At 49.8% G+C, this 19,430-nt stretch overlaps 2 protein-coding genes across 7 annotated transcripts in view; one reads left to right on the top strand and one right to left on the bottom strand.

Moving 5' to 3' along the window:
- The window catches only part of ZHX3 (zinc fingers and homeoboxes 3), a 50,488-nt gene extending 33,466 nt beyond the window's left edge, over window positions 1–17,022 (top strand). Inside the window, exons 3-5 of one of the 2 annotated variants that reach the window (XM_056353642.1) lie at window positions 1,112–4,467; window positions 6,814–9,749; window positions 11,246–17,022. In XM_056353642.1, the coding sequence (XP_056209617.1) occupies window positions 6,974–9,749; window positions 11,246–11,256 (2,787 nt within the window). In that variant the 5' untranslated portion in view covers window positions 1,112–4,467; window positions 6,814–6,973 and the 3' untranslated portion in view covers window positions 11,257–17,022. The remainder of the gene's footprint in view (window positions 1–1,111; window positions 4,468–6,813; window positions 9,750–11,245) is intronic. The other variant, XM_056353641.1, reaches the window with a different exon arrangement.
- A 512-nt stretch (window positions 17,023–17,534) lies between these two features.
- Window positions 17,535–19,430, bottom strand: part of PLCG1 (phospholipase C gamma 1) — a 48,865-nt gene continuing 46,969 nt past the window's right edge. For 3 of the 5 annotated variants that reach the window (XM_056353634.1, XM_056353637.1, XM_056353640.1), the window contains exons 30-32: window positions 19,265–19,353; window positions 18,462–18,649; window positions 17,535–18,150 (exon numbers count right to left, since the gene is read on the bottom strand). In XM_056353634.1, the coding sequence (XP_056209609.1) occupies window positions 18,108–18,150; window positions 18,462–18,649; window positions 19,265–19,353 (320 nt within the window). In that variant the 3' untranslated portion in view covers window positions 17,535–18,107. The remainder of the gene's footprint in view (window positions 18,151–18,461; window positions 18,650–19,264; window positions 19,354–19,430) is intronic. The other 2 variants (XM_056353638.1, XM_056353639.1) reach the window with 1 other exon arrangement.

Raw genomic sequence — 19,430 nt, 5'->3', positions numbered from 1 at the left:
TAATCGCATTCTGTTTCAGCCACCCCTTTCTAGCCTTCCATCTCACACAGTTTTGTGCTCATCTGGAAAAAAAAAAAAAAAAAAAAGCAGAGATAATTACCATTAGTCCCTGAGTGCTAAGGCAGCAAGCCAGCCTCTACCCAGGTAACGATGGCAAAGGCGAGTTGCTGCTGTTATGGAAGCACGAGAGCAATCCAAAAACACAGCTCGTAAATGGGTGATGACTTGAAACGGGGCGATGAGGAGTGTCGCAGGGCAGAGGAGAAAGGCAAATTTTAAATGGAGAAGTACAGCAGTTTGTAGAAGGGTGAAATTTTAATGAATAGCTCTGTTTAACTAGCCTAAATGGAAAAGACGCTTTTCTACTCTGGGCCTGCCAAGTAATGGAGAATGAATACGATTGTTCGGTCAACCAGCTTCCCCTGCCTTTAGACTGTACCCGCGTTTTCAAAGCCAGGCTTAAGCTACAAAGCACCCTGACCAGTCGACATAAAGAGAAATTGTTCCTTAATACAAATGTTGACTGTGATGCTGCTTGAAGCTCAAAACTGCTGATATTTCTCTGTGTGTTTGTACATTTGTGCAGTGCAAAATAATAAGATATGAAGAGGCTTTTCTTGCCTGCGTGGCTTCTCTTGGGTTGCGTTTATTTTATTGCTGGTTGCTTTCCTTGCTCTTGTTGAGAGCACCTGAATTTTGAGTGCGCGCAGTGTTAGTGTGGTAGAAATCTACTCTGGAGGGGCAAATCTCATTAACTGTTCGTTCATGGGAACTTGCAGTCCCGTATGGGATTAAACCCCAAAAGAATTAAGTGTGTCACAACCTTCATCTCGGTTGTGGACCAGGCTCTGGGTGGCAGATGGTACCTACAGGTGCCAGCCTTAGGCGAGGGCATGGCGTGAAGATGTGCACGGGAGCCAGGGTGATGCTCTGCTGCTGGCATTTTTAGGCTGCTGGAGATGGTCCCATCCCGTGACTTCCCTTCCAGCTGCAGGCTTTGCAGATTTACTCAGGGAGGATGCTGAACCCCAGCTAGCTGGGTTGTACAGCCGCAGACTGGGAACAGAGGAGCTCAGCCCTGCCAAATCTTGCCTTTTCTTCTCTGTTACAGAGCCATGCTGGCGCAGCTAAAAGAGAGGTCCTGTCTGCGCTCGGGAAATTGGGATTTGCTCTGGAGAGGTGGGCTGTTCCCTCTAACTGTGTCTGTATTGAATCACAGGGATGTAGCCTGGAGAGGTCTTTGCTGAGTTGCTGGAGCATGTCCATCCATATAGCTTGTCCATGGGATGGATTAGCAATAGCTGCCCTATTCCTGGCAGGGAACTGTGTCCCTGTCCCTGAAGCCTGTTGGTGATGCTGCTGCATGCCCTCTCCCCGTGTTTCGTTATGCTTTTGTTGTAACCAAAACCTGTGACTCCAAGTCCATGGCGATGAAACCCAGGTGAGAGCTAGTGTCAGTGTCTGGCTGGGGAACGAGCCTTTGCCCCTTCTCACCTGGGTCTAGAAAATGCAGGAGTCTCCAGCCTTCCTCTCCTGCCAGCCTGCACCAGGCATGTTTTGGCAATAAATTAATAAAACTGGTAAAACCCCTGTATGATTTCTCATGAACAGACTCCAAATGCAGAACAAGTGTTAATGCCCAGCCCCAGGACTACCGTGGCTGGCAACAGGGGCAGTCGTGGGGCTGTGCCCCATGTACGCCTGCACTCGCTGCTGCGTGGACCTGTTTGTCCTCCTCTCCCCAGCACCCAGGTAAGTGCACCCGGTCCCAGGCTATGGAGCTGGCACCCAGCTCTGCCCAGAGCAGACTGGGAGGCTGCCATGCTGGGGAGGACCTGCTGTGAAGCACGGTGGGATGCTTGGTGGTTGGAAGGGGAAGGTGGCTCAGCCCATGTGTCTGGGTGCTGCAGAGAGCACCCACTCATTTGTGCTGCCCACAGGGATCTTTTATTTACTGGTCTTTACTTGCTAATTACCAGCGGGGAGTTGGGAAGTCGTGTGTGGGCTTCCCAAAGATAGATGTGCATCTTCTGGGCTTAGCTGGAGGTAGAGCCTAAAGGGGAGAGACAAAAACTCTTAAACATCAATGTTTTTTTCCTCCTTTGATTTTTTTAATATTTTTTTTTCTTTTTCACCCCCCATATTATACTATCAGCTGGGGCCTGCAGAGTTTCAACTTAAAAACAAACCGCTATTATTTAAAGTGCCAATATTGTACTTGGCTTCCTATGAGGCAGAAACATCACCTTTGTCTCTGACCTGGGGAGTGTGTCTGCCTGCCTAGCAGGACTGCAAATGTTGAGAAAACTGTTATTTTACTTCTATTTTGGTGTCAATTTTTTTTTTTGACTGAGCATTCACTCTTCAGCAGAACTGCATCAAACACCAGAGGCCACAGGAGAGGACGTAGCCATCCTATATGTCCGCATGGAGCCTTGTCCCCTGGGTGGGCACCCAGGAGCTGGGCTGGTCTGGGGCAGAGAAGGGTGGCTGTCCTGTTGTCCCCATGCCTGGGTGGTGGGACCGGAGCTGCTGTGCCCGGCTATGCACTGGCTGGCTGGTGGTACTGCCTGGTGGGTTTTCTGGTTGTTGTTTCTAGGCGAGGTTTGCAAAAGGTCGCAGAAATTAATCTTCTAACTGGGGACCTTGGCACTGCGTGGAATGAATGTTTTGCATTAACAACCTAACTCGTTAATTCACTGAAACATTTAAAACCAAACCAGTTATATCCAGCCAAGCTGGAAAAAGCTGAAAGTTCATACTCAGCAGTGCAGATTTCGAAACCTCCCTTTGTTAATCTCTGCAGAAGTAAATTTTCTGAAATTGCTAAGCTCACTTTGACCAGTCTCGGCATTGTTCTCCTCAGCTGGGGCAAAGCTGCTCTGTGGAGGGTTAGTGGTGTGTACCTGGACCTGCCGATGGGGATGGGAAGGCTCCTGTGCTGGGGAGGAAGGAGGGCTGGTACAGCAAGTGTTACAGGAGGAATGCTCGCAGCAGCATTGTAGGTTTTGGGTTGTCTCTAGCAGAAATGCTGTGTTATTTTCGTAGGTTGGGCTACCAGATTTCACATCTTCCTCCTCTGTTACTATTTTCTGAATTGCTAGGGGTAGTACTTGTGCTCCTTGTACTGGTCTGTGAGCTGGGGCTGGGTCGCTGGCGTGGGGCTTGTGCAAAGGCTGGGCTGCTTGTCCCTGTCACAGGAGTGGGGTATGCACAGTTGTCTTGCTGTCGTATGAATGAACAAGCATCAGCCCCAGGCTCAGTTCCTGGTGCTTTAGATAGGAGAGAGACATACCCCCGGCCACGTGCTGGGCTGGGACCCAGCCTGGCCAAAGGAGCCTTTGGGCTGCCTTGCCTTCCAGCGTTAGTTTCTCTGGGAGCATCACCTGGGACAGAATCGGTTTGACTCTGCTTTAAGTCAGCTTTCCCTCAGATCTCCAACAGCAGTGGCAGGTTTAGGGGCACAGGTCATTTGACTTGCTTACTCTGCAACCTCACTATTAAATTAGCAGGTATAAATTAAATGGGAAGCATGAATTCAGGTACAATCCCATTGTCTTCCTGGCTGGCAGGTAGCTGTTCCATTCAACTAATGTCTCATTGCTCTAGTTAATCGTAAAATAATACATAGGAAATAAAGTTCTTCACACACGGCTGTACAGATTGGTCTGGGGCGTTTGCAGTGGTGGTACACTGAGCTCTGTTGTAAGCCTGTTTTTTAATTGATTAATTTTTCTGCTATTAATTTACCCTATCCATTAAAACAGCCTCACTTTAATGACGGAGAAATCGGTGAATTATCCATTCTGTTATATATTAGTGGTGTATTAAAGTATTAGTGCATTCCAGAAGGTGAGCAGTGAATAAAACATGCTCCGAACATGTGGTTATGCAACTGTTCTGTGGAAATGAAACGGACAAACAGTACACTTGATTAATTTTTTTTCCCAGTAAATTGGCACTGTGATTCACTTCCAGCTAAATTTGCAATCTGTGTTCTCAGGTGGCATTAATATTGGAGCCCCAGCAGGAGAGCTGTGGTGGCTGGGGCTGCTTTGATTGCATTTTTAACGAAAGTTGTCGGAGAGAGCATGGAGCTTGATGCAAATGTGCTGGTAAATGAAATGCAGAGCTTTTAGGTTCTCCGTAGGTGGGTCAGGCCATTCACATTTACCCAGGATAATAGTGACAGCATGCTCGGGAGGGGCGCTCCGTTAACATGGCACAGTGGGGGTCTTTGTGTACCTCCCTTGTTCTGTATCAAATTTACTCTGTTGACAGATAAAAATAATCCTTTCGATATCTGCAACTCCATGAACACTAGGTAAGCTCCGTCTGGGACTCGAGCTGTCTCAGTAATGGAGGCTCTGGAACTGCATCTCTCAGGAGTTTGCTGGAAACGAAAAAGCTTGCAGAGGGCTCACCAGTTTCTCCCTGGCCTGTGTTAGAGCTGCGGAATAAAATTAAGTAAGAATTCCCTTTTACCTTTTCTTCCCTGACATGAAACTCCTTTCAGCCTTTAAAGCTATGTTTTGTAGCCCTCAGGCTGGTCTTATTGTTGTTTTTTCCTAATTGATTCGACTTGGAAAGGTCATCGTACCCTGCTAGATTGTGTAATATTTAACTTAGCATCAAAAATGAGGATCTTGGGATTGGTGTCAAATGGATGCTGTTCCCCTCCGAATAGCAAAGCCCATTCATAGTCATCCAAGTATTCGACTTGTTAATGCTAATGACTAACTTTCTGGCCCTCTGCAGAGGGAAAGACTAACCACGAAAAGGTGGGATGAGAGTGGCATAAAGCAGGTATTGAGAGCGTGCAATTCGCACTGTCTAAATCCAGGTCACAGCTTTAATACCTTTTTTATTTATAGATTATTTTTAAAAATGTTATAATTTCTAGCTTTTCATGAAGCTTTAGCATAGCAAACAGCCTTTTCTGATGCCAAGTTCAGTGATGACTAACACTATTTACAGGACTGTTTTGTAATCTCAGATCAGCCCACATTAACGGGAAGTTACGTTTTCCCATCAGTCTTTTAAACGGTGCCTGAGAGTTGCTGAGGCCAGAATCGGCCATCCAGGCTCTCCTGTATGGAAAAAATGATGTCAGCTTTCAGAATGATTTTTTAAAGAATTTATAATTAAGTTAGGGAGGTCAGATTGTACTTCCTCCATTTGATTTTTTTGCATTAGGACCTTTCATTCCTCTGTTCTAAAAGCTACCGACAAAAATAAGCAGAGGAGGTATTGCATAAGCACCACAAAGTCATTTGCCTGATCTGCATTTCTCAGTGCATGAGATCAGCTCAGAATATCTGATATGAGAAAGCTACTGGTGCACAACTGCTGTAACTGATAGGAGTTACCACTGTGAGTCATCTGGTAGGATGGTAAGTTGTTGTTTTTTTTTAAGTTCAAGTTTTTATGAGTGTTTTTATAAAGCTCCGTCGCTGTTACTGTAAATCCCAGGAAAATCTGGCACAGAGTCTTTGTAATGTGAATCAGTGTGTCCATATGCTTCCAAGTGACCTTGCAATCTGGAAAAATACTGTTTTATCCCTGTGTTTAAAAGAAAAAAAAAGCAGAGTTGTTGTCTAAAAGGTTGACAGAGGGGTTAAGGCAGAGGTGTTGCACCCTTCGATGTGCTGCCTTCCTTGTCTTTGGGACCTGTCAGCAGGCAAGTGGCTCCTGGTTTCAGCTACAGCAGACAGCTTTGCTGCCCTCGGCCGTGATCTCAAGCACGGAGCATTTGCTGAAGCTACATCAGGCCAGGAATAAGATTGTGGCTAATGCCCCAGCTAGCTCTGGCTTTGTACAGGCCAGGGCAGTTTGGGAACTGCTTTAGCTTCAGGACAAAAAAAGAAGAAAAAAAAAAAAAAAAAGAGAAAGTTGTTCCTTTTTTTTTTTTTTCCTTTTTTTTTTTTTTTTCCCCTCCCCAAGTGCGACAGATTTCTGGTCACCCCAAGCCCAGCAAAATGAGCTTGCATTGCAGAGAAATTACACTTAGGAAATACCCGCAGTGCACTGAGTTGTGTGAATGCCCAAAGCTGCAAAGGTGGTGGGAGGGGAAGGCTGGGAGCCAGGAACATATGTGTGATGCTGCCCTTGAGTTTTGGGCCCTTACCTTCTCTTGCAGCTCCAGATGAAGACTCAACAGATGCTGTTAAAACAGTAATGAAGTGTGCATGGGGTGGGGAGGGTATCTCACAAATGCTTTGCAGGCTTGCTGAGCGAGGAGTGCTAAAATACGGGGACTGGGCTGCAGATGCCTTGCTCCCCGCGGCTCCAGGCATCTCTGCAAGCAGAGGCTTTTGGCACAGGCACGGTGCTTTGAGCTGGTGAGAAACTCCCCGACAGGATGGTTGAAAAATGCTGATTTTGAAGAAATTGAAATGTTCTGTGGGGAACGTGTTGATTTTTCATCAGGTTTTTCTGATGGAAAGCAGGCAGCTTTCCCAGGGTGACCCTGCCTGGTATTGCCTCCGACGCGCTGCTGAGCCAGGGAGCCCAGGCACTGCTCGGCCCATCGAAACACTGGTGAGGGGTCTTGGCAGGGCAGGCTGAAGGGGGATTTGGGTGGTTTTCCTCCTCAAATGAGAATTTGATGCGGGCAATAAGAAAGACATGTTTGTGTGTTCATTTTTAAACAGGTAACTCATAGGCTGTACGTGCTAAATCCAAGGTCAAGTTAAATTTTTCCAGCGAGAGAGGCTGAAAATGATTTATCGAGTAAAACAGTTAAATACCAGGACAGTTGTGCTTTGTCTAATGCCAAGGGAACTAACTCCTCCTCCTTCTCCTTGTCCTCAGGTTCAGTGGCAAATATGAACATTTGTCAACGTTTGACAACAACTCCTTGGGACGTCATGAAATTTCTGGAATCTAGGCCACAGAGCACTTGCAGCAGTGCTTTTTAAATTTGAATTTAAATTAAATGGAAGAAAAATAATAATCTGGATCAATCGTAGTGATGGCTAGCAAAAGAAAATCCACAACTCCCTGCATGATACCAGTAAAAACACTGGTGCTTCAGGAGACTGAACTGGATGCTGTAGAAGAGGATCGTGAAGGAACGCAACAAGATGCTCCTGTGGAAGGGCCAGCAGCTGGTGATACTGGTGCCAGTAACAGCAATAACGGAGCTTTGTCTAACGGGCACCGTGGTGTTGCAGATAGCGACACTTACATCTGTAAGTCTTGTGACTTTGGATCTCAAGACGTTCATCACTTCTTTGGGCACTTGGATTCTGAGCACTCAGACTTTAGCAAAGACCCTGCGTTTGCATGTGTTGCATGCAAGTTTCTGGCAAACAGCCATGAAGGGCTCTCTCACCACAATGCAGAGTCGCACGCTGGTGAAACGAGTTTTGTCTGGAGGGTGGCTAAGCAAGACAATCACACAACTGTGGAGCAAAGTCTCTGCGAGGCCGCCAGCAGCCATGATCTGCCGGGAGAGGTTGCTGAAGAAGGGGCAGACGGTCAGTCTGAAATTATCATTACCAAAACCCCCATCATGAAGATAATGAAAGGTAAACCCGAGGCCAAAAAAATCCACACGCTGAAGGAGAATGTGTCAAGTCAGCTGGGCAGTGAGTCGGAGGCAAAAGACGGGGAGCATTCATTCCCAAACGGGTCTGTGCCAGCCAGCCAGCCCACTGCAAGTTCGACAAAATCATCTCATATAGCGAATGGCTCCATCATAGGAAACGTGCCTGTTCTGCAGGCGGGTGTTGCACAACTTGTGTCACTGCAACAGCAACCCCCGCTGCATCAGCAGCTACCTACGTCCAAGTCCCTTCCCAAGGTGATGATTCCCCTGAGCAGCATTCCCACATACAACGCTGCCATGGACTCCAACAGCTTCCTGAAAAACTCTTTCCACAAGTTTCCCTACCCCACCAAAGCTGAGCTCTGCTACTTGACCGTGGTGACGAAGTACCCAGAAGAGCAGCTGAAGATCTGGTTCACTGCCCAGAGGTTGAAGCAGGGCATCAGCTGGTCACCAGAGGAGATCGAAGATGCCAGAAAGAAGATGTTCAACACTGTTATTCAGTCTGTGCCGCAACCCACCATTACAGTTTTGAACACACCGCTGGTTGCGAATCCTGGGAGCGTACCCCATCTTATTCAGGCAACTTTACCAGGCCACGTGGTGGGGCAGCCGGAGGGGACGGGGGGGCTGCTGGTCACGCAGCCCATCATGGCGAACGGGTTGAAGGGCACTAGCTCCTCCTTCAGCTTGGCGGTGACTTCTGTCCCCAAGCCACAGCCGGTGGCACAGCACAGCACGGTGACCTCCAGCAACACGTCGGGGGTGAAAGTGGTCAACAGCACCCAGTCGCTGCTCACTGCCTGCCCGGCGATCTCCTCGCAGACCTTCCTGGATCCCAACATGTACAAAAACAAGAAGTCCCACGAGCAGCTCTCAGCCTTGAAAGGCAGCTTCTGCAGAAACCAGTTCCCTGGCCAGGCCGAAGTTGAGCGGCTGACAAAAATCACGGGCCTGTCTACCAAGGAGATTCGAAAATGGTTCAGCGATAGGCGGTACCACTACAGGAACGTGAGAGGCGGCCGAGCCGTCTTCCCTGGAGACAGCGCTCTTGATTCCTTGTCTGAAATACCCTTCGATGTCTCACCCAGAGGAGCCGAGCTGAGCCCTGCAGCGGCGGTGGCCACGCCGGCCCCTCACCCCCCGCCGCGGCGGCAGTCATGGCACCAGGCGCCCGACTTCACACCCACCAAGTACAAGGAGCGGGCGCCGGAGCAGCTGAAGGCCCTGGAGAGCAGTTTTGCCCAAAATCCACTTCCCGCAGAGGAAGAGGTGAACCGCCTGAGGGGGGAAACAAAGATGACACGGAGGGAGATCGATAGCTGGTTCTCGGAGAGGAGGAAGAAGAAGGTGGCAGAGGAAAATAAGAAAGTGGAGGAGGCGGCTCGGCAGGAGGAGGAGGAGGTGGAGAATGGTGGTGGGGAAGGAGAAGACTCCTTGGATGAGCTGAGGGCCGCGGGCGAGAACGGCTCAGTCGACGCCTCTGGCAACAACCCCAACTCCATGGAGCGGAAAGTGAGTCCCATCAAAATCAACCTGAAAAACCTGCGAGTGACTGAGTCCAATGGCAAAGGCGAATTACCGGGGACCGGCGCAAATGAGAAAGGGGATGGCAGCTCCAGCAGACCACCCACCCCTCCAAAAACCAAACTGAACTTTAAAAAAACGGCCCAGCAGCGGCACCTGCTGAAGCAAATGTTCGTGCAGACCCAGCGGCCCACAAACCAGGAGTACGACGCCATCGTTTCCCAGACGGGTTTGCCACGGGCCGAGGTCATTCGCTGGTTCGGGGACAGCCGGTATGGCTACAAGAATGGGCAGCTGAAGTGGTATGAGAACTACAGGCGGGGGGTCTTCCCCCCGGGGCTGGTGGAGGTCAGCCCCGCTGGCCGGGAGGTGCTGGAGGACTACTACGAGAAGCACAAGGGGCTGCGGGAGGAGGACGTGCCCGGGCTCTGCGAGCGCTCCCACCTCAGCGCCCAGCAGCTCAAGGTGTGGTTCGCCGTGAAGGCGGAGGAGGAGAGCAGGGGGCCCGGCCCCGAGGAGGCCTGTGCCGGCAAGGCGGCGGGAAGCCGCAAAGGGCCGTGCGAAGCCAGCTCAGAGGTGTCGGAGAGCGGCGAGTCGTGGGAGCCGGGCGGCCAGGAGGGCAGCGCCGGGACCCCCGATGCCCCTGGCCCGCCGCCCGCTGCGCGGCTCGGTAAGGCCCCCGCCTCGGGCAGCGCCGGCCCTGCGGGAGGGTCTGGGCAAGCTCGGGGCACTGGGCGTTTGCCATTTGGGAAGCGGAGGCTTTAGGCAAGGGTTTAGTGTCCGGTCCTGCTGTTTGGGATTTAACTGAGGAAGCAGGGAGGAACTCCCTCTGGGAAAGGGGGGGCTAGGGAAGGAGGGTGAGGGAAGGTCTGGTGAGGTACCGCTGCCTGCCCCTGCCTGCCTTGGTCACTGGCTGCTGGCTCTGCTCAGAGGCCAAGTCCTGGCTTTATTTTAAACCCAAGTAAAACCAGCAGGAGTGCCTGGTCCCTTTACCCACCCCGGGGGAAGGTGGCCCTTGGGCTTACGCATGAAGGGGATGGGCGTTTGGGGAGTAAGAGGCCTGGCTGCTGTGTCCCATGCCACCAGCTCCTTCCGTGCTTCCCCCTGGCCTCGGGCTGCGGCCATAACCCCTGCCTGCCTGTGCGGGCAAGAGCCTCCTCCCTTCCCTCTCCCACCGCCAGCTCTCCAGATGTGAGCATCCTTGTTTGGCTTGTGGCAGGGCTTGGCTGATGAAGATGGAGGCTGCAAGGAGAGAGAGGACGTGGAGGACTGGTGTTTACGGCTGCTGGCCCTACCCCTCCTCCAGGACTCACTTTTGAAAGCCGTGTGCGTGTGCATGCGCGTGTGGAGGAGAGGAGAGCTGGTTTCCAAGCCCTCCGTGGGCTCTTCAGAAGTGCAGCTGGGGGCCGTTTCCTCCCTGGCGGGCTTCCCACCAGATGGGGATGGCCGAGCGCTGGCCCAGTCCCGCCGTGGGCTGTGCAGCCCCTCGACTGCTCCAGGCACGCAGCCCCTTGCTGGCGTGCTGGGCAGCTGGGATCTTCTCCAGCCGCACTGCCTTGCTTTGGAGCTTCCCCCCACACCTCTGCCGTGGCTGCAGGCCTTAAAAAAATAAATAAATTACAAAAATCAACTACAATTCATTGCTTCCCTCCCCCGTCTAATTTGGAGGAGGTGGAGGGTGGGTTCGCAGCTGCCCTTCTTGCATCTGAGAGGTCTGGATGTTGCCCCGTGCACTCTGCTGGGCAGCGGCTGCAGGAGGAGCGGTGTGGGGAAGGGTGGTGGGCCGGCTTTTGTGCCCATGTCACGGAGATGGCCATGCTATAGCACCCTCCGAGTGTGGCTTTATGCCACCCAGAGCGAGGTTGGCCCGTCACCCCTGATGGCACAGAGACAGGAGGTGCTCAGCAAGGGTGCATGGCTTTGGACCGCTGCAGGCTCGGTCCCTCCTTAGCCCTGCTGCTGGCCAAAGCCCAGCTCCACTCTCATGAGGATTTTGGGTTTCCTCTGAATGGAGCTAGCCATTCTCCACAGCTGACTTCATCAAGGCTCCCAATTTTGCCCATCCCAAGGCACTCCTGCACCCCTTCCTCCCCACCCAGCACCCCAGCTGGGTTGCAGGCCCCTGTGGTGAGCTGGCGTGTCTCTGACACCTCTGTTCTTTTTCAGAAACAGACTGAACTCAAACCACCAGCCCTGGAGGATCCACTCTTACCCTTGAGAAGAAGTTTTTGGTCTTTAAGAAACCCATGGGCCGGCCTGATCCAAACCTCAGGAGCAGGACATGGTGATAAAGCACTGCCATAAATGAGACCTTTGAGCACAGCACACGAGAGAGCATGTGTGCAAAAACTGGGCACTTAGTGCAGAGCTCTCGGTGGCCCAGCCGAGGAGATGGCTGAGAGCTGGCAGAGGCGGGGGCTCAGCTTGCACCCAGGAAATAGGATGCTCTTGTTTGCTTTACAGTGGACAGACTTTCAGATTTCATATTCATATACCGATGCCTACAGCTGCCTATACAAGCATAACAAATCTCAGACATTGTGTAAACAAGGTCATTGCTTAGATATGGACTATCATGGCACAGTACTTTTTTCTTTTTTCCTTTTTTTTTTTTTTTTTTTTTTTTTTTTTTTTTGCATCTGTCTGTTAAGGTGTTTGTTCTCTAAAGGTTGGCATGGCTGCATATATCCTCTCCACCCTTTCTGGTCCTTAAGCCCTGGCAATGTAGGGCTTTGCGGGCACACAAGTGTGTGTGTGTTAGGAAAGGAAAGGTGTCTGAGAACAAAACTGCCAGTCTTGCATTGAAGTCCAGTGGGAGTTGAGTGAGATTTTCATCCCTGTGGACGAGGTTAGATTTCGCATTGCATACTCTCCAATAAGGAGCAGGTTCCCAGGCCCAGACAACCCAGGTGATGGAGTTTGGTGTCATTTGTCCCTTGCTGGCTAGAATATTTTCCCCTGCACTCTTGGAGACTGACTGTAGCAGGCTATTAAATCTCCAAGGCTCCCTTTAATCACTGAGAACTAGCATATAATAATTTTTCCATCCTGACCTGGAATCCTTTTCATTGTTCAGAGAGAACAAGCTGTTCTTCAGAGAACAAACACAGAGAATACGTAGCGTTGCTGTGCAAGTGGTTCAAGTCATTGTCGTCTCCAAGGGATTGGCGAGGCAGCAGCTCTTCTGCAATCAGGAAGTTTCCCTGTTGCAGCACTACATGACAGATCCTCCTGCAGCAGCGCTGGTAACTTCAAGTGTTTGTTCCAGTCTTTTTCTTTTTCTTTTTTTTTTCCCTCCTCTTTTTTTTCCATTTTTTCCCCAGTCCATCTGCAACAGTTCTGGCGAAACAGCAAAATAAATTTCCCATTTAACCTTCCTGTTTGCCAGTACCTGTACATTTTTTATGTGCCCATGTTGTCTTGGGTGGTTGCTGTGTGATGCAACTATTTGAAGATTTTTTTAATATTCTTTTCTAACAGAAAACAAGGTCTGGAAGGGAAACTCTTGAGCTGAATATTCCAGCCAAATGCTGTGTCAGACCATTCTGTCACAAGCTAATCAAATCCCAGCTCAAAATTGGTTCCATGTCTTGCCTTCACTGTTGCTCTTGGAAGGCTATTCCAGAACTTCACTGCCTTTGAATGGTTAGAAACTTTATTTAAATTTCTAGTTTGAATTAATTCATGGCTGGTTCATTCCTGGTTTGTTTTGGAGCCAACATTGTCCTTTAACTTAAATAGTTTTTGGTGTTTATCCGCTGATGTATTTATGGAGAGTAGTCATAGCTCCTTATTTTTGCCAAACTAACTCAGCCAAGCTTTTTCAGTAGAAGGTTTTTATTTAGTGAGAGCTTTTTAATGTGGGAGACTTTATTGTTGGTGGTAAATGATATTTATTAGAAGGGTGGGTAGCAAACCCCAAAGGATCGGATCCAGAGATTTACAAAAAAATCTGGTTTAAAAACAAAAAAGCTCTTTCAGAACCTCTTCCAAAGATGGTGTCTGATTTCTACCTTTAATTGTCCTTGCTTTTCCAATTCTTTCTTCGTCCCCTGTTTAAGAGGCCGCCTTGCTCAACTTTATCTGCTCAGGGCTTTACAAGAGTGAGGGCTTTCTCCCGCCTGGCGGTACGTGCCTGCATGGTAGGTGCCTGCGCCTGAGCTCATGTCGCTCCGCTGGCCCATGGTGAAACCCACACGGCCAGGAGCAAGCATTTGCTTCAGAAGGAGATGACCTGCACCCTGAAGAGAGCTGGGGGTGATGTGCTCGGAGGCAGGCACCCACCCTGCAGCCATCCCTTGGCAGGCTGATGAATCCCCCAAATGCTTCGAGCCGGGGTGGCGTTGACCCAGAACACCCTGCTGTGACACCAGGCTCCCTCAATTTCTTTCTCTTTGGAAGCACTAGTGCTGGCCACGCCGTGGTTGGAGGCATAACTGGCAGCAATCCCCCCTCTGCCTCCTGTCGCCCAGGTGGGCAGCAGCCCCGCGGCTCTCCTCTGGGAAAGCAGGGGTGGCTGCGCTGCGGAGACAGCCAGAGCTCCAGGGGTTCACCCTCACGGGCACAATCCTGCACACCCCAAAATGTTCCAGGCGAGGGGAGAATCTGGGTGGTCCTAGAGCCAGAGGTAGCAGATCTGGGAGTCGTGCGGCCCAAGAGTATGAGTGTATGTACGGTGTTACCTTCAGAGAACAAATACAGGTAGGTCAATTTACTCTCTAGTGTCTATGTACATGCAGGTTTATTTAAGTACACATATATACAGTTCAGATATGCCATTGATTCTTTATTGCATTAAGATGTACATTAAAAATGTACACTTTTACTAACTACTTGCTATATAAACGTGTTGGAAGTGTAGTTTGCCCATTCAAGGTGATTTTCTGTGGGATTTTTGGTGTACACTTAAAGGTCTATGGCTAATTGGAAGAGTGATCCCCGCTCCATCTACAGAAATGCTTGAGGACTATGGTATGAAATGGTCCCTTCAAACCATTTTTCCGTGCACTAGCTGGAAGTTTTTGCACTTGGATTGTATTCGGCCAGTTTTCCAGAAAAACTGAAAAGAGAAGTCTTGTGAGCTAGAGGGAGAATTTCCCAGTGTACACAGAAAAACCAGCCTTGAGGGTTGGAAGCTGCTGAGGTTTTTGAGCTTTGTCTCCATGTATTCATACAAGCACAGCAGGAGTTTTCTTTCTTTTGGGTCGGAGGAATTTTAAAAAGTGGTTCCATTCAGACTCCCCTCGGACGCAGCAACTGGGCTGGCAAGCCCCATTGCGTGGGGAGGGTAAGATTTAGAGACAGAAAAACAAAAAAGTAATCGAGTTCCCTTTCTAACTCCTACATTCCTTGTTATCTGCATTTTTTAGTTGACTTGAAATCTCCATGAAAGTATAAGCTGAAGATTTTTTAGGGGTCTGTGGTCCTCTGTTTCCCTATTGCATCGTTTTTGAAGCTGAGGAGAAGCAGGTGTCCTCTCCAAATAGATTCAGGTTTTGGTGCAGGACATTAGGAATGTGTTTGCATCTGAAACTGAAAGGAAAAATTGAGAGGTGGCTTGACAGTCCCAGCAGCAGCTCTTCTGGTGTTAAGAGGAAGTGTCACCACAGTTCTACAGTGTGTGAATATTTATCATCATCTAATCAAAGATGACTATATGACTTGAAAGGAGGGGTGTAAGAGAGAGGTCATGTAGCCAGCATCAGCAAGGAAGGGAAATGAAATTTTTTACCTCCACCCACCATGTGTGAGCTTGGGCTCGACAGGCACAGTAGTAACTATCATTTTTAATCCACGTGAATCTTGTTACTTACATCTCTGAGGCTGCTTAGATTAAGGACACAATCCAATTGCTTAATAACCTGAAACGCTGATTTGTGCTGTACCTGGCTTGCTCATGTAAGTGGCTGCTGGTTCTCCTGATGCAAGGAACAGTTACTTCATTCATTCATGTCAGCAGGCCCTGCCATGAGATTTCTAGACATGGCTGTGTGTTTTATTTGGGTAGCTTATTTTTCAGCTCCTTAATTAACATCCTGGAGACCATTCTGGGTTTTTTTTCCCTTTTTTTTTTTTTTTTTTGAGCAGAATGCTAAAACCCCGATAATTCACAGGCTCCTATTTCCACTGGCCCACAGCCGAGGTGACAGGATTGAGCACAGGTGATTGCTTCGATGCATGGCATCCAGCAAATGCCTGCAGAGGTCCAGCCACAGGTATTTAGCACAGCAGCATGTCCCCTCCCTGCCAGGGGCTTGCGTTGGTCACCAAGAGAAGCCCACAGCTGAATGCAGAGCCTTAACCTGCTCAGGCGATGCTCGCACAGAAGCTGGAGCTGCAAGGAACCTGCTTGATTAATTTTTGCTAGGTGTCCCATGTCTGTTCAGGAGGAAGAGGAGGCTGTAGAAGGCTGGTTTTCCATTTGGGATGGGGTATTTATTTATTATTTTTTTAATGAGAAGCAACGATTTTTGGTCAGGGGTAGAAGTGTTGTATTCTGTCTTCTCTGCAGCCCCTCTCTTGGAGACGTTACAGAGGTAACCTGATCAGAAGGTGATATTTGGAGGCTGGGTCACTGGGAATCAGAAGAGAAAGATGATTTTCAGCACTTAGGCAGAAATAAGAAAGTTAATACAATGATGCACCTTCCAGTCAAGTTGATAGTATTTAAAACGGATGTAAACTTCGCTCTCCTGTTGCCCAGGTAATTTTGGCTTTGCTCTTGTCAAATGAATTGGTGGCCTGATGTGATTCAGCTCATGGCAGTAAGCTCTGTTGTAATTTCTCAGTTGATCATAAAACCAGCAGGGTAAGATTAGGCAACACTGCAAATGGAGGGGGGGTGAGACACTTGCAAGCTGTACTTCTTTTTATCAAGTTTAGTTTCTGCTGTATGTTTTACTGGCAGTGGTCCCTGCCAGGAATGCTGGATCAGCGTCGCAAAACTTTAAAGCAGAGCAAGGGAGCTCTGTTACCTAAGCAGTGATTTTTTTTTTTTTATTTCTTTTTTTGTTTTCATGTTATCACCTGTTCCAGTAAAGAGTGCTCTGTTGGCTGACGCTGGCCATATTTTGATGGCACAATTAAAGCCACTTTTTCCCTGTACTGGTGGAAGGTGGTATTAGGAGGACTCTTGCTTACTGGTGCTAGTGAAGGTTGGGCTAGGAATCCACGGCATAGAAAACGTCTTGCTAAAATTGCACTTTCTCTCTGCCCCATCTGGCTCGTGGTGGTGTTATGGGTACGTGGCTGTGATTCCCCTTGCACATACTAACATTGCACTAAAAGAGAGACTTTGGGAACAGTGTGTTGATCACTTTGTTTCTCAGCAGACCACAAAGTCAGCCTAACGGGGTCTCTTTTTTTTTTTTTTTTTTTTTTTAATTATTATTTAGAAATCATGCTGGTGCTGAATGACCTGGAATTTTTGCTTGGATTTATCCAAAGGAAAATGTAATTGTAGCTGCAACGGGACCTTTCATAAGGGTGGCCGTGCAGCTAGGGAGCAGAGCGAGGGCTCTGCTGTGTAAACCGTCTTTGTACCAGGGAGGTGTGGGGGGTTCCAGTGGGGTTATTAATTGTGTTTTTTTTTAAGACCACAATTTTAGATGGTCACCTTGGCAATCGTGTGAGACAGGAAATAGTTTTTACTTTTGGTAAAGGTTTTCAAGAGGAAAAAAAAGTGAAGCTGCCTGTGATTGTGGGCTGTAGCTATTACTAGGGCTAGGGTAGCTTGTACCTGCTATGGACTTTACCTGCTCTTATTCTGAGGGCGAGAACTCCCTGTAGCAACAATGCCACTTCTGAGAAGTGAATGGCAAGTTTCCCTTCCTTTTGTATATGTGGATGTGAGGGTGGGCGAGGGGAAGAGCTTGCTTGTACAGTTTGTTGAAATGAAACCAGACATTTTTGGTTGTTCCTAAATAAAGAGCGTAAAAGATAAATGTGAGTTGACTGGTGATTGCACTTAGGTTCGGGGAAGTCCATGATGGTGCCCTTGTGCCCAGTGCTACCAGCGCACAACAGCGAGAACTGCCCTGTGCAGGGCACAGCCCTCCCCATGCACCCCAGCTGCTTGGTGGGGAGGGGGGAATGCTCAGTCACAACCCTCCCATTTGTTTTAAAAGCATGACAACTTACCTGCAGGGTAAGACCACAAGTGACCGACCCAGCAGCGTGCCAGAGCCCAAGTACCTTCGTCCTAGGAGCCCTTCTGCAGCCTGGAGTAACTGCTTGTCCCCAGTCTGGTTCAGAAAAGCATGGTGAGCTGTAGCACATACCCTTATTTTACCCTTTTGAGTGAACATTAAACCTGGGGCCCCTCCTGGTTATTTCTCCCCCCAGTAGCTGCAACCCCCCGCCTAAAGCCAGGAGGATGGGGGGAGCAGTGCAGCCACCCCAGCTCCCCCCTGAAACACTAGGGGGGCAAACTGCCAGACACCTGAGACACCACGCGTGTAATACTGACACTTTTATTGTCGTTTAAAGCTAGAGCGGCCTTGTAAATGTAGAGTTTCACTACTGGACCCATAGGCAGTGGCTATACAGGTAGGTAGATGCGATGCCGCCAGGACAGAAGATATTGGCTGCCTGGGTGGCTGACGTGCCCCCTCACCCAGAGGATGGCTGCAACGGGCCTCCAGCAGCGGCGCAGGAGCGGGATCTCTGGGAGCACAGGCGGAACAGCGACGGTGGAGGGCTGGTTGGGGGGTTTTGGGTCTCTTTCTGTGTGATTATAGACAGTTTCGTCTCTCACCTCGGCGGCTGGCAGGCTGTACGCATCGCTACGCTTCGTTAAGGGCTTGGTGGTGAAGGTTGGTGGGTGTTTGGGGTTGGTTAGGGGTTTGGGTTTTTTCCAATTTTTTTTATTTTTTTTTTTTTTTTAGTTCTCCACTCGAACACACTTCAGCAGAGAAACTGGAAAAGCTGCCTGAAAGTAGGCCATAGCAGTGCCGTTTCCATAGAAACCAGTTCACAGCGTGCCGTGAGATTCACAAGCACTGGAGGTGCTTTCGCCCGCCGAGATGGGCTACAGCCGGTTGTCCCCGTTGACCCGGGTCCTCCGCAGTACCCTGCAGGGGGCACAGAGAAGGGACATGGCTCAGGCTGACCGAGGGATAATGATGGGCAATGCCAGTGTCAAAAGGAAGGAGGAAAGCAGGGGCTCAGCTCCGTGTCCCACCCTCCTCCCAGAGAACCCAAAGCAGCGATTTCCCAAAGGACTGGCACAACTTTCGTACTGATATTTAGAGTTTTCATGCAGCAAACAAGGCTGCAGCTCCGCTCTGGGTTACTGGGAGGCTGTTTGTCTGCCTCCACCAAGGAGACTAAATGCTGGGGGGGGTGTCTCGTGCTGGGAGGAGCTCAGTGAGTGCTGGCACACCTTCGCTCCCGGCTCTCAAAGTGGTCAGCTAGCTGCTCCTGCGACACTCGGAAGTCCTCAAAGGGCTGCTGGTACCGCGACTCGAAGGACCCCTCTCTGCCTCTGCTCGCCAGCAGCTGATTGGAAGCATCCCCTGCTCGTTCCCGTAAGGCTGAAGCACTGAAGAGGTTTATTTCGCCATTCTCCTGCTTGGATCAGACAAAAAGAAAAAAAATACAGTAGTAAAGGGCTTGGGATTTCAAAGCCTAAGTCTTCTAGTAAAAGCAGTCCTGGTGCAGGGCCCTGCAAGCTGCCACGCAGTGTGTCCAGGGCTCATGGGGTCTTAGGGTTTGCAACATGCAGCTGTTCTGTCTTTAACAACCATCACTGGCTCACACCAGCATCATTTTAAATGAAGAAATAAACATCTGCCTCTGAAGGAGCCCTGCCCTCTGCTTATGCCAACGCAGACAGCCCCAGGCCAGCCAGGCTCCGTGATACTGAGCTGTAACTTCCTCAGAGCGCAGACAGGGACTGGAACGGAGCAAATCTGCCTCCTTTAGCTTTTGCTGCAGGGATTTCCCAGCAGGTCAAATGCAGCCCAGGCAGGACCCTGCCTGAAACGCCCTGACTCGCTGCAGGAGGCAAAGCCAGCGCTTGCCATCTCACCCAACCCTCTGTGCATCACTACAGAGCAGCACTGGAAACTCCGCCAGGCAACGCTGAGCATCGCTGCTCCGAACAGGGCAGCACCCAGCAGGGCTCGCTGCCTTTGCTCCTCAGCCCTGCAGCAGCGTCACCTTCTCGTGCGTGACCCACCATACCTTGCTAGGGAAAATGTCTATCTTGACGAGCAGGGAAGCCAACTCCAGGTTCTCGCTGTAGTTGTTCTTCAGGGGTACAGCTCGGAAACCTGTGGCAGAGACAGCACCGGCATCACTTGTAGCACAGGCACGGACGTGTTGGTCCCCTGGCACAGAACTCAAGCGG

The sequence above is a fragment of the Falco biarmicus genome, chromosome 10 (assembly GCF_023638135.1).
Source record: "Falco biarmicus isolate bFalBia1 chromosome 10, bFalBia1.pri, whole genome shotgun sequence".
Classification (NCBI taxonomy): Eukaryota; Metazoa; Chordata; class Aves; order Falconiformes; family Falconidae; genus Falco; species Falco biarmicus.
This window is presented reverse-complemented; position numbering and strand designations above follow the sequence as displayed.